This window comes from Cottoperca gobio, chromosome 23, assembly GCF_900634415.1.
Source record: "Cottoperca gobio chromosome 23, fCotGob3.1, whole genome shotgun sequence".
In the NCBI taxonomy this organism is placed as follows: domain Eukaryota; kingdom Metazoa; phylum Chordata; class Actinopteri; order Perciformes; family Bovichtidae; genus Cottoperca; species Cottoperca gobio.
The window spans coordinates 4,678,718-4,692,387 of NC_041377.1; the positions used below are offsets into that span (position 1 = coordinate 4,678,718).

The window sequence follows — 13,670 nt, forward strand, 5'->3', positions numbered from 1 at the left end:
AGACACACGCACACACACACACACACACACACACACACACACACACACACACACACACACACACGCACGCATACAGTCCCTCAGAGCAGAAAATCCTCCTATTACCTGACAACCCCAGCTTAATGACTTTAATTAAAAAAGCAAAATATCCTGTCCAATGAGTTTGGGAAGATAAATACAACGTGGGCAATTTGGAGGTGAAATTAGGTTTTGAAGTGAAAGGTGACTTTGGAATTGGAAGGGAGGTTTTAAAGTTGTCCTCGCTTTGATGTGAGTTGTTCTGTGGAGGTACAAAGTGGAATGATAATCAAAGTATGAAATCAAAGTCTTTTTTCATGTTGCACTCCAAACCTATCCACACTAGTTCACGATAATCTTTGCTTCTGTTACTATCAGCCAATTCTGATTCTGATCGTTTACGTGCTGTACTACAGGAAACACTCGGGTACACGCACACACACACACACACACACACACACACACACACACACACACACACACACATAACCCCCCATGGAGATGGATTACTGTGAACAATGCGAGTTAATGAACTGAGTACTTGACATGCTGCTCCAGCAGAAAAGAGCAAGATTGCTGAGTGTACAATACTGCCTGACGCACAAACCTGCTCGCAATCAAATGACCATGAACTGTACACTTATTCATTTCATGTACGGTACACTGTTTCATTTAGTATTACCACCACTACTATTGCAAGAGCTACAGCAGTCATACTCAACCATTACTACTTCTCATATATCTACTATTATTACTACTGTCAGTACTTCAACTACTACTGCTACTACTAGTACTACTACTACTGTACTACTACTACTGCTACTACTACTACTGATTGCACTACTGTTTATAACTATTCCAACTAGTAACTACTTCTGTAAATAAATAAATATTACTTCTACTCCATATTGTACTGTTACAGGCACCACCATCACTATAACTGCTCTCAGTACTATATACTGCATGCTGCTACTTCTAACACATATACTAATCCAACTATTGATCCTGGTACTTTGATAATACCTTAGAGCAGGGATGTCAAACTCATTTTAGTTCATGGGCCACGTACAGCACAATTTGATCTCAAGTGGGCCGGACCAGTAAAATCACAGCATAGTATCCTGTAAACAACGACAAGTACATTCTGAAAATGTTCAAACATTATGAACAACCTGAAATCTTTTAAGAAAAAAAAGGTGCAATTTCAACAATAGTATTAGTTTATCATTTACACATGTGTGTTACACCTTACTGATCACAGTGTATCTACAAAGGCTTTTACTTTATGATCAAAACAACACATTTTTACACTTTGCAAAGTCATCCCGCTGGATTGGACCCTCTGGCGGGCCGCATGTTTGACACCCCTGATTTAAAGAGTCAAACGGTATTATTTTCTACCAGTGATTTGGGTTTAGAGCACCTTTTCCAAGATACGACCCATAAAGGTAAAGCTTATAGTACATCAGGGCCTCTGACTTGATCCTGCTCCTGATCAACTCTCTCGACTGTCGAGCCTCTCTCATCGCCCTTTTCATGACTCACTTCCTCGCTCCACCACCTCTCTCTCTCTTCTTCCCCGGCTGTCACTCCTTGTTTATGTAACGTCAGACGAGATGCTCTCTAGCCTAAGTACATCAGCCCTCTTCTTCCCAAACACACTCAAACATAATAACGCACACGCACGGGCAAATTCACATGCGCATACATACTGTTATCATGCATACACTTTGTTGATCTGTGTACAGTACCTGGCAGGGGAACAGACACTTCTGTCTGCATAGCAAGGCTTAAATATGTGTGTTTACAAAGCTGTTATGGCAGGTATACACACACACACACACACACACACACACACACACACACACACACACACACACACACACACACACACACACACATATAATGCAGCAGGCCAGATGGAACCATATTTTGAGCAACAAATGAGCAGATGACAGTCTGAAAACAGATCTAATTCTTCTTGCTAAACAAGTACACTACATTATCAGTAAATAGGTCCTCGGGGTGCCACATTTCTTGGAAACCCAAATCTATAACCACAATTTGGCTTAATTGAGTTGAGACGTTTTAATTATGTTGTTTATGCTCGGAGAAATTTGAAGATGCACCATTCACTTTATAAGGAGAGGGAGAAACAGAAACAAAAAGAGGAATATAGACACACATGCATTCACATTCTCCCTATAAACGCACACACACACTCACACACACACACACACACATACACACACACACACACACACACACACACACACACACACACACACACACACACACACACACACACACACACACATTCAGGCTCAGTAAATCAACATGAGTGATTTTCACATTAGACTGCAATCCCTCACGCGTTCTCCTGTGACTACACTTTATCAAAAGTGCTCTCACACACTTTGCACTCTCCTATCATGTTCCTCTTCAACATCACTTCCACTCAGAGTGCTGCTGTATGTCTGCTCTATAGGAAAACGAGGAATATATACGTACTATATATCCCAATGTCACCTGTACTGAAATATATCTGCGCGTTGAATTTGAGTTTGAAACCTTAAAAGCCTAATCCTGTTAATACAATGTATTTGGATCCATGATGGCGTCCATTGAGGCCAATATGGATATTAGATGAGGACAGCCTGGGGTGAACAACTTGGCAGAGTACTGTGTCGTGTATGTCTGACCTTGTAAAGACTAAAAGTGTGTTCTCAGTTTGATAACTTGGACAAAAAGGAAGGATAGAAGATCTGTGGTACCTCCTCCGGGTGATATGCAAATGTAGAGGTAATTGGTGAATGAGAGAATGTAATGTAATAAAAAAAGACAATCTCTGAGATAAAGTAAGGAAGTTGTTGGAAGATAGAAAAGAGAAAAGGAAAAATATCTCTGCAGCTTCAAAGCAAATAATGTCAATCAGCTTAATGACCTGGAATGAAACTTAAAGGGTGAAGTGAGTCATGTGTGCATGTGTGTGTTGCAGTGTCTCCACATTTATTTGATGAGTAATACAATAAAGAGGCATCTCTATACCCAGTGGGTTTGCCAGTGTTTTCAGTTGTATTTGGTTTCTCTGCTGTAAAGAACAAACTGTACTGCATGATGGCTCCACATAAAAAGGGGAAAGTATTAAGGGGGAACTACTCAGCCTGTGAAAAGAGTTGCATGCTGTGTGTTTGTGGCTCTGGAGGAGCTTTTTTAAGTCTGACAAAATGAACTTATTATCAGGGTCTGAAAACGAAAATGATATTGGTTGCATTGAGGGGATTGTAGGATCCAGAGTTTTTAAGTTTTCCGCAAAGTCAGGACATGTTAAACATCTCAGGATATTTAAAAGGCAAGATCTGTCCTCAGCTCCAAATATAGAATATAATTTCATCTACACTGGTGGTTTAGATCTAATTTACAGATGGAACTGGCCAAAACCACAGGTGAAAAATACCAAGTGCTGCATTTTCCTCTATTCTGATGAGATGGTGTATGATATCTCCGAAACAATATCTACACTATCAGGTGACAGCTAAATTGCTCTTTGTTTTTTACTTCCTGTCTGATAGAATAATGCTGATACAACAGCAAATGGGTTTTTGATATCAATGTAATAAAAGAAGCTGCAAAACAAAAAAGGGCAGGACAAGTTTTTATTTTATTTTTGTCTTATCAGCTTGTTTTTCTTCTTTTTACAATTCTGTCAACTTAGATTTCCAATTTGAAGAGTCAGATGAGGGCTTATTTGTTGGATCATGACACTTCAATTTCAACTTGTTTTACTGTTTGTTTACTAGGATGAAAAATATAATCCAATGTCTGCAAACAGCTTTGACATAAGTGGATCCTGAAGTTATAATGTAGGTTTTAGGGAATCATCTGGACCCGAGATGGAATTAAAAAAATGTATAAAACCTATTAACAGTGGGTTCAGGTATCAACACAACTGGCAACCACTTTGTTGTGACTAATAAAGCTGAGGATACTCCTTGTGCTAAATCCTATATTGAATCCACTCCTGTAGTTGACCCTGACCCTAGATGTCCCGGAAAATGGAGGGATTAGTAATGAGAATCACCCCATGAAGAGCGGTAAATTGTCCTAAAACATGGATATAATGTGTCCTACTCACTCTAGGACATCTCTGTTGAAGGGCTTCTTGCTGTTGCCAAGGAACTCTCCGATCATCTGTCGGCTCAAGCCCTTCCTCTGTAGCAGGAAGTGGGCAACGCCAATGGGTGTGTCTGGGATGAAGCCTCGAGAGATCAGGAACTGAAGGCCCTTGTCAGGATTTCTAAAACAAACAAAAGAGAATAAAGTAAAGGGACTGAATGGGTGAAAAGAAATCAGTGTTTTAAAACTACACAGATGCAATTTTATGTCTTAAACATTGGTGGTAGTAGTGTGACGATTTAGAGGATTTTCTCTTTAACATACTTAACCACACTTAGCAGCAGTAATCCACACCAACACAAAGTAGAGCTACATCTTTTACTTGTTTATTATTCATTTATTTGAATGATTGCTGAGAGAACATTAAGGATATTTCATATTTTAAAAAATGATACATTGATGTAATGAGATTCTTGGTCTGAAAATCAGTACGTTGGGCACTTCCTGTGCACTTCCTGTGCACACCTACATGGTGTTGGTGGACACTGCTAAAAGTGATAAAACACACAGGGCAGAATCTCATCCGTATTCATTACCGTGCTGAATTACCAACATTCATTAACAACCACTAAACAGCTCGACACTCTTTTTCTTTTTCAGAAGATACTGCCAGACTCATAATGGCTGATCTGGGATGCAGCTTTAAATCCCTGCTTATATGCACAGAGGTGTTCCCACATAGACTTTGTTGGAATGAAACAGGTCTATGAATAGCTTTAGTCAAAGTTTTGGACAATGTTTTGTATATTTCATTAACTTAACGACACATTCTTCACTGTGATGGTTATTGTTATGTCTCTCCGAGTTGAAAAAACAAATGACATTTTAAATGGTTAACAGTAGTGTAGGCAGTTTGGAGTCAAAGCGAGATCATGCGTGTGTTCGAAATCACATACTATCATGAATGTAAATCAACATTACCTCTTACACTTATTTTAATATTTTCCAGGTGTTCTGCTACGACCAGTACCTTGTGATTCTGTATAACTGACATCAATAAGGGTCGTGCTACTTACAGTTACATTATATTTTAGCATTCAGAAATTGTCGATTGCTCGTATTAGCAGCTGTTAAGCAAAAGTATAGGTAAAGCAAGACTAGCTAACTAGCTAAGTTGTTTTGTTAATAATTTACAAAGGGGCGGTTCACCGACATGCTTAGTTAGGGCAGACTATTTGGCTGGACAATGAAGTGTACTTCCATGGTCATGCCTCCAGAAAATTGTCTAAACATCTCGTTAGTTTGCATGAACTGTTGCTTTTGAAAAACATCTCCTCTCCTATGATCCTCTCAGTCCTCTTGCTGATTGTTTTCAGCTGACTGCGTGTCAGAAGTTACTTATATACGAACAAGGGAGTGATATCATAACTATTTATAACCCTATTAGACACAGAGGGTAGTTGCTCTAGGAGGATACATTATTGCCACAGCTTTCCCTCTTCAGTCCCTATACAGTGTTTAAACCCAGCCTTTACATAACAGAGCAGTCTGTGTGTGTACCACAGCTAATGGGTTTATATGGCGAGAGCGGGACAGAGGGGAGGGGAGAGGGGATAAAGGGCAGGACAGAAGGAGGAGGCTGGAAGAGGACCAGATAGAGCAGATGTGCAGGATTGGGAATGTGAGGAGGACAGAGAGGGAGGACGATGAGTACAGGCTGGACTGCCTGAAAGCATCTGCTGTGACAGCCCTCAGCACACTCTCTGCTTCTGGCTCACCCTCTCAGCTGAAGGTGATGTCTCGCCAAATGAATTTGGCAGATATCAGTCATTTGATGTTTGTCCAACAACAGATGGATCGCACATGGTGATTATTATTCGCACAATCAGAAGTGGTTCGGGGGATGTAGATAGGGAAGGAAAGGGAGTAAATGATGCAGGAGATACAAGATGGATAGATTCAGATGAGTGGTGCAGAACATGACTGTACTCATCAGACAATCACAAGCATGGGTTGTTTGTTGTAATGCTGAAATACAACCCTGTTTACATTTCCAATGACATTGAACTCTTTTGATCTTGCGAATGATTGTCCTTTCTCAGGAGCAAAGGTCGAAATACTGTGATGTCGGTATAGTAAACAGTATGTACTTTACTTCTAGGAGTCAGGATTTGCTACAATTGATTTAAAACCAACACTAATAAAAGGTTTAGAACAATCCTAACCATACTGTCATCATAGAGAAGGCAGATCATAAAACATATATGAATAGTTTTTGTAGAGGTCATATTGGTCATTTTGGAGGACACAGACAAATGACCCTTTGTCATGTACCGTACATATGTAGACTTCTGAGTGGCGCCTGCTGACAGAACAGCGGGTTTTAATAATGTGGAACACAAAAAAGAGGAGTGAATGCAAGAGACAAGAGACAACTCCCAAACAAACTGTTCCATGCCCATACATCTTTCTCCGTCACACACCATCTCCATCTTTGTTGACAAATTTTATTTTTCACCATGGACTCTCACCCCATTACATACTTCCCGCTCCACCTTTATATCCACTTTTATTGGACCTCTCTTTTAGATCAATTTAGTTGTGCACAGTGACCGTACCTCAGAACTGTGTTTTATGGCCTTTACAAGTCTAACTGCCAGCACTGTATGTTGCCTATTTCTCCATACGCATGCACATTTCTGTTTCATTACTAACCAGTGATAGATTGATGGCTGGTTACACGAGTGGTAACATGATTTTGTGGTGCGACTGTAAACGCTTCAAAACCCTGAATCATTAAACTGATGTGGACTTGCTGCAAAGTGCTGCTCTTGTCCATCAAGTATGCTTCTGCTGAATAGTATAATGATTTTCCCTTCCTTAGGCAAGCTTTGCAACCCTGTCAAATGTATGTCCAGAGCCCTGTCACATGAACCCCCTTCATCAACACGTCACGTTCCAAATGTGTTCTTCTGAATTTGAATCTGAACAGGAAGTTGTCTAACACTATCAATAAGCCTATATAAAAGTGGATATTGCTACAATAATGTTCGCATACATATGACAATCTTTCCGTTTGTACTACTAGGGGTAATACTAAGTGGCAGGGGAATTACTTTTAGCTAACTATTAACCGTGCATCCATTACTTTTAGCTAACTATTAACAGTGCATCCATTACTTTTATCTAACATAGATAACTAGCCTATTTGAGCTGTTCATTTATTAGCTTTAGCATTAAGTTTGTTTCGCTTGCTAGCACTCTCAGTCGCAACACATAGTATTGAAATGTAACAGCTGACTCAACATAGGCCTATATATTTAAATCAAATTGTAATTTCTCTTTTTTTCAATCAGTTGAGCTACTCTCCAATCTTTCCATGTAGGCCCTATTCCACCTGCAGAATAACTTCAGAAGAGAAATTAGAAATGCTTTCTCTGTTGGCCATCTGGATTTCAGAGTTTGTAATTATGTGCTAGGTCATTTCGCACCGAGGGCAGAATGTTAATACAGGCAAGGTTTGTATGCACAAACAAAGAAGCACAAACCCGTGCACACACTGATTCTTTTGCAGAGCTCTCTCCTCCAGACATCAGGTAATCCCTCTCGAGGAGTTGGGCAAGCTTTGCTGATCTGCTGTGTTAATTAGCTTTCCCATATATATGTATTCAGATCAGCTTTTCTCTCCCATCCCCTACACATCTCTTATGCCACCTTTTATTTAATTCATGAAGCTCCGATGGTGTTCCATTTTAATGCATGATGGGGAGGAGATCTGATTCCACCATGAGCTGCTCTGATGTCAATGCTTTCACCACACGTCTAGTAGTCCAACCCAGTAGTATAACATGTAAAAGACATGCACACAAAAAGAGAAATGTTCTCAGGAATATGTCATTAATGTCACACCTCCTCGCATTATCCCCTCTCTGTTGAAGGTTTGGTATCAGCTACCTTGTGTCCTTGACACAGTCTCTCCTCCCATAATGGAGTCATTGTTATTCCATACACTAAATGTGGGAACTTTATAAAGTGGTCTCTCTCTCAACCTTTCCCCTCTCTACCATTTGTGTCTTTTTCCATTCTTCCTCTTTTGCTTTTGTACTCCCATTCCATCACTCACTGTTTTATCTTTTTATTCTATGCAGGCCAGTGCACACATACACCCAACACTTCTGACTTTTCCCTTTCTTTAATTTACCTTCTCCCCTTCTTTCCTACTTCCCCTGCAAAGGTGGTGCATAGACCACTTTCTGCTACACATTACATTAACTGTGTGCATATGAGTGAGCTTTGTCCGCATGATCAAGCAATACCCAAGTGTTAGCCCAAAGCAAATAGGCCTGTTTAAGATGCAGAGGATACAACCGCACATGTATTAGAAGGAGGATATGAACTGGTGGAACTAATAAGCCTCAAGCGCGATTGCCCACTCTCTCTCTCTACTTTTTTTTTTTGCTCTCCCTTCCTCATTCTGTTTATCTCTTCCCTTGTAGACAATTTATTAAAAGTCAGCTTATCTTTCAAGGTGTTTGATCAGGGGAATGAGAAGAGGGGATTGCAAATAGGGGATAGAAAAGGCTGTGGAACTTGTAATTTTCTGAAAACTGGGAGCTTTCATTAAACAGTCATTACACATATGCACAGTCCTCAGTTCCCCTCTGAGGATGGTGACATAAAAAAAACGGTTTCATATAAAATTTGAACAAACAGATAAATGCTGCAGCCAAACTTTCTCTGCCACATCAGCTGGTGTTCAGAGTGACACTATCAAAGTGGACATGTCTGAAAAACTAATTGAGAGAGAATAGTAAATATAGAGTCTGACCAAGTAATCTTTTTTTATTATTATTCTAACTGGCAGGGATGTTGTAGGTAGACTTGCTAAGTAGACACATTTCGTGAAAGTAGCACCAAACCATTGTGTCCTCTGCATATGAAACAGAAATAATATTTGGAAGGAGAGCAGCATGGATGCCAAGGTTCAAGTTGTAAGTATTTACAATAAAGTTTCCACTTAGATTTAATTTAACAATTTGTTTTGTTTTAGATTTTTCCTCATTTGAGCATGACACAATTCTGAGCCAGACATGAACCATAACCATTTCAGTGTTTTTACAGAAGATTTCCTAAACCAATTTTGATATATGATGCTATCTAATTTTAGAAATATTAACATATTAATGTAACTTTTGTCGCTATTTCTATATAATCCACCTCCCAAAACCTCTTTCTTTTATTTTCTGTATTTTGTTCATTTTCTCTGGTGATAATTCCCCAGTGATTGCACAGCTCATTCCTGCTCCTCTTGTTTTCGGTGTCACGCTCCAGCATTGAGTCAAAGTTAATCGGCTTTATTGTGCACTTTTATTGTGCTGCAGAGCTTGGCAGTGAGCAAAAAGATAATGTGTGTTCCAATCTTCTAAATTTGTATGAGATGGCTTAATTGGGGCAATATCCTAACAAAATCTTGTAGTGGTTTTGCACCCAAGGGAACACAGTGTATTTTCCGTTAAAGTGGGATATTTTGGAAAGCAAGGAGCGCTTTTACAGAAATGGTTGAGGTGGCAGGGACAAAAGAAACTTGGATTGAAATGTTAAAACATTTTTTCATTCCAGTTCCCAAGGTGCCGGTTCACACAGTGCTGAAGGAAATTTTAATTACATTCACGATTCGCAGCAGAATGACTAATGAGAATTTTAGGCTTTGTGGATCGTTGCCATTACTTTTTCTTTTTTTCACCGCTCATATATTTCAACTAATTGTTACCCAGCAACTCCATCAGTAGTTGAGCTCAATATGCGAGTGAGTCCAGTTCATTTGCTTGGAGAATGCATGTGGGGTGTTGAGGTCCTTTAGGGTATGCTCTGGGTGAAGATTTAATAGAGCATATGGTAAATCTCCTCATTTAAAGATTCATTCCAAGTGTGCTGTTGGCTGCTTAGCGCATGTCAGGTTACAAACATTTCTAAAAGGAGAATTTAGAGAGTTAAACAAATAAAATTAGGCCTATATTGAGGGGTAAACCAATCGAAAATTAGCTCCCTAAATTAGATTTTGCATTGCTTTTATAGCTTGAAAAAGAATTATGTTTTTTATAGGGCTTTTCTGAATATATAATAGATCTTTTTAAATTATGATAACCAGCTGGAGGTCATCATTTACCAAGTGTTCCTTTTTCTACTAAAAAAGGGAGTTTGACACATTCAGTTTCTCTCAACAAATATACACAACAGAACCAAAGCTGGCCCCATGCACTGCCATCACCATGGCAACACTTTTTCCTCCAATCTCTCGCTACCATGTAAGCACCTTGAACCTGTCCGGAGCGTGTCCTGGGAAGTTCTTATCAGGTTTGTCACTCTTCATTAGGCATCGAGGGAGAACTGAATTCACAATGACCGAAAAACTGCAACCAGCAAACATAAACAAGATGTCCAAGACATGTTTTTCTTCTGCTGACAATGTTTGAAGCCACAGTGGGAGTAAGGTAGTAGTAGGATACAAAAGTCACTTGCCTCATGTCAGACAAAGCATCAAGTTCTTAATTTAGAAAAGGAAGGGTTTGTCCAATCATAGCTAAGCAAACTAGCTAAAGCGGGTCTGTCCAGGTTTGAGTTTTTCTACATGTTTAAGCAGTGTGCATGTAGAATTTTTTTCTAGTCCTACATGACAACAAAGGTGCATGGAATGGATTAAACACTGTGTTTGCTTACTCTACGAACATTAGCACATTAGCACATCCAGCTAACTAGCTTAGCCTACTCCCTACAGTAGTAACCAAACATTATTTCCATGGCCAAGGAACACATCATTAGCTAACTAGTTAGCTATCTTAGCTAGTTGTGGACAGGTTTTGTTAAAGAAAACCCGACATTTTCTTGTTCCTTTTGGATTTTGGAATGTTTTATGATCCTGCAACCACAGCCAAGGTTTCTTGGAATAGCATTGGTGATTCTCAAACAAGTAGCCTATGCATGTAGGCTAAGTAGCCTAACAGTGCTACGTCAGAACGAAATCACAGACTTTGGGCTACTTCGCAATACAAGAACAAAGTCGGGGGATAGCAACAGTATCTACAGGTTTTTCCACCAAGTCTGTACATTTCCTTCCTTTCCTCTTACAAATCAATCCCCACAAAGCTCTCTGTCTCAATAATTCATCCTTTCTCTCTTTTTGTTCCTGTTCTGATTCGTCTTTTTGAGAAGAAAGAAGACACCTTAGCTCTAGCTTGGGACTTTCTGTTTGTTTTTTCAGCACGATGGGGATCTGTGAGGAAAAATGCTTTTCTTTGCTCTTTTGAGTCCAGAGGGCCCTGTCAAACTTTTATTTACGATACTTAGAGGAGGGGTGCAGACTGTCTCATAAATCTCTCTGTACTTACAGTATTCTATTTGTTTCCAATATATCCAACGTCCTTTTTCTTTGAACCTTCCCAGTAATACTGTTCATCATAATATATTACTTTAATTATGTCTGTAAGAAGGAAGAAATGAGTAGCTCATTTAAGTCTTTTAAAATAAATAAATGTGCAGATAAAAACTGTTTGCCATGTCCAAATCTCTTTGGCAACATTCATTTTGAGATTCAGAAGTGATAGCCTACCACTAAAGCCCTGATTTAAAATGTAATCAGAATCATCAAAGGAATGAAAATGCAGTGGCTACTCACACATTGAAGAGATTGAGGCCGATGCGGTAGAGGCGTTTCCGCATCACGTCAGTGGACAGCGTTGGAGATTTACAGCTGGCGGGGTTCTCACACTGGTAGCGTGGCAGGCTGAGGATCATGGCCTGCAGTGCCTCCTTGGACGAGGCTTCAGATGTGGAGCGTGCCTCTGTGGACGTGCTGCTGCTGCTCATCTGCTCTGAGCTGTTATCTGCTGTCTCGGAGCCGCACCTCTTGACCTCCAGCGGCTCCACCATGGGCGAACTCCCTAGCAGTAGTCGAGGGGCGTAAGTTGGCTCTCTGGGTGGTGGCACCACCAGAAAAACCTCCTCTGGGCTTTGAGGAGCAGCCATCTTATCCAGAGGGGTTAGGGGTGGCTGCTCCTCCTCCCCCAGCTCTTCCTCACTCGGAGGAGGAGCAGGAAATTCATCATCCTGCTCGTCTTCTTCTAACTCTGATTCTGGGGGTGGTGGGGGCTCTTGTGGGGGTGGTGGGGGATCTATGGGTTCAGCGGGGAGCTCTGCAGGGGGAGGTGGGGGTTGTTGTGAGAGGCCAGCAGGAATGTAGGCTGGAGTGGAGTTTGTTGTTGTGGAAGTAGATGTGACAATGGTCGGGACTCCTTCTGGTTGGATGCAGCTACCAAGGGTGACAGTTGAAGATTCCATGACAGAGGATGAAACACGGAAGTTCTGGCTGTCGAACTGCACTGTCACATCCCGGAACGCCATCATCAGTTTGCTTGCGCTTCTCGACAGGTCACTTGGATCGACCGAGCTTTGAGGAATCGTTGACTCTCCCACACCGCCTCCTTCTCCTCCACCTCCTGCTGCCGCTGCCGCCGCTGCTGCATTGAAGGAGTCGGCACTGAACTGATAAGTGCCACCTTCTTGTAGTGAGCACATGGTCTTCAGGCTCCAGTTGCTGAGTGCATCGTCTATGGACTTTGCCAGTGACTGGACCTGTTCAGTGAATGAGTCTTCCAGGTCGGTCAGGGTGCCACCAACTGTGGCAGGCAGGGACGGCGAGCGCACCAATGGGATGCCTGTCAAATTGCAGCCTTCTGCCAGGGCCCGTTCAGCAGAGAAACCCTCCGTGTTTTGCACACGGACCTTGCGCAAGGAGATGCGTCGAGGCAGACGACTCTCTAGCAGCGAATTGCGGATCTTCTCGAAGTTCTTGCTGAGCTGGTACTGGCGGAAGGCAGTCTGGATCTTGCAGGCAGCACGGCGGGAGATGAGGTGGCCCCCGTATTTGTGCTCTAACATTTCGATCTAAAAAATAGAAGAAAGAAGGATAGAAAGAAAAATAATGAATTTCTGTTGTATTTTTTAATATACAAGAGGGAGACAAAAGTTTATAACCTGTCAGGACAATCTGCAATTGTTAATGAAATCATCATAACTGTTTGGACTCAATCATAGATGACAATTACGGCTGCAAACTGATATAAATTGCACAACAGCCACAAGATAAAGACAGATAGGTAAAACAAAACATTGTCAAGGACTCTCATAATCCCCTGTATCACAGACACTTATATTTGTGAAAAGGTCACTTTGTGTGTTTGAACATTTTTCATATTCTCTTGCCTGTCACTGCGGTGCATGGAAGATGAATATGGTATATGAGTTGAATAGCAGTGTAAACTAACAGGAAGAGTGAGGGTGGGAAATGAATGACCTGGACATTTAGAGGAATGGGGTAATTGTGTAAGGAAAAGAAAAACAGAGGAAAATCCCATGATGAAAAGCATTGTAAAAACCAATATTTGGAAGAAATAGGCTAAATTAAAATATTAAATTATTCTAAATTATAATTATAATATCCTCACATGGTTCAGTAATTCTTTTCTGCAAGCTGGCCTTGT

General features: G+C 40.8%; 1 protein-coding gene across 3 annotated transcripts in view; it reads right to left on the reverse strand.

Moving 5' to 3' along the window:
- The window catches only part of iqsec3a (IQ motif and Sec7 domain ArfGEF 3a), an 86,843-nt gene that overhangs the window by 21,520 nt on the left and 51,653 nt on the right, over positions 1-13,670 (reverse strand). For all 3 annotated transcript variants that reach the window (XM_029461914.1, XM_029461916.1, XM_029461915.1), the window contains 2 exons: positions 11,807-13,074; positions 4,154-4,315 (listed from right to left, as the gene is read on the reverse strand). In XM_029461914.1, coding sequence (XP_029317774.1) covers positions 4,154-4,315; positions 11,807-13,074 — 1,430 coding nt within the window. The remainder of the gene's footprint in view (positions 1-4,153; positions 4,316-11,806; positions 13,075-13,670) is intronic.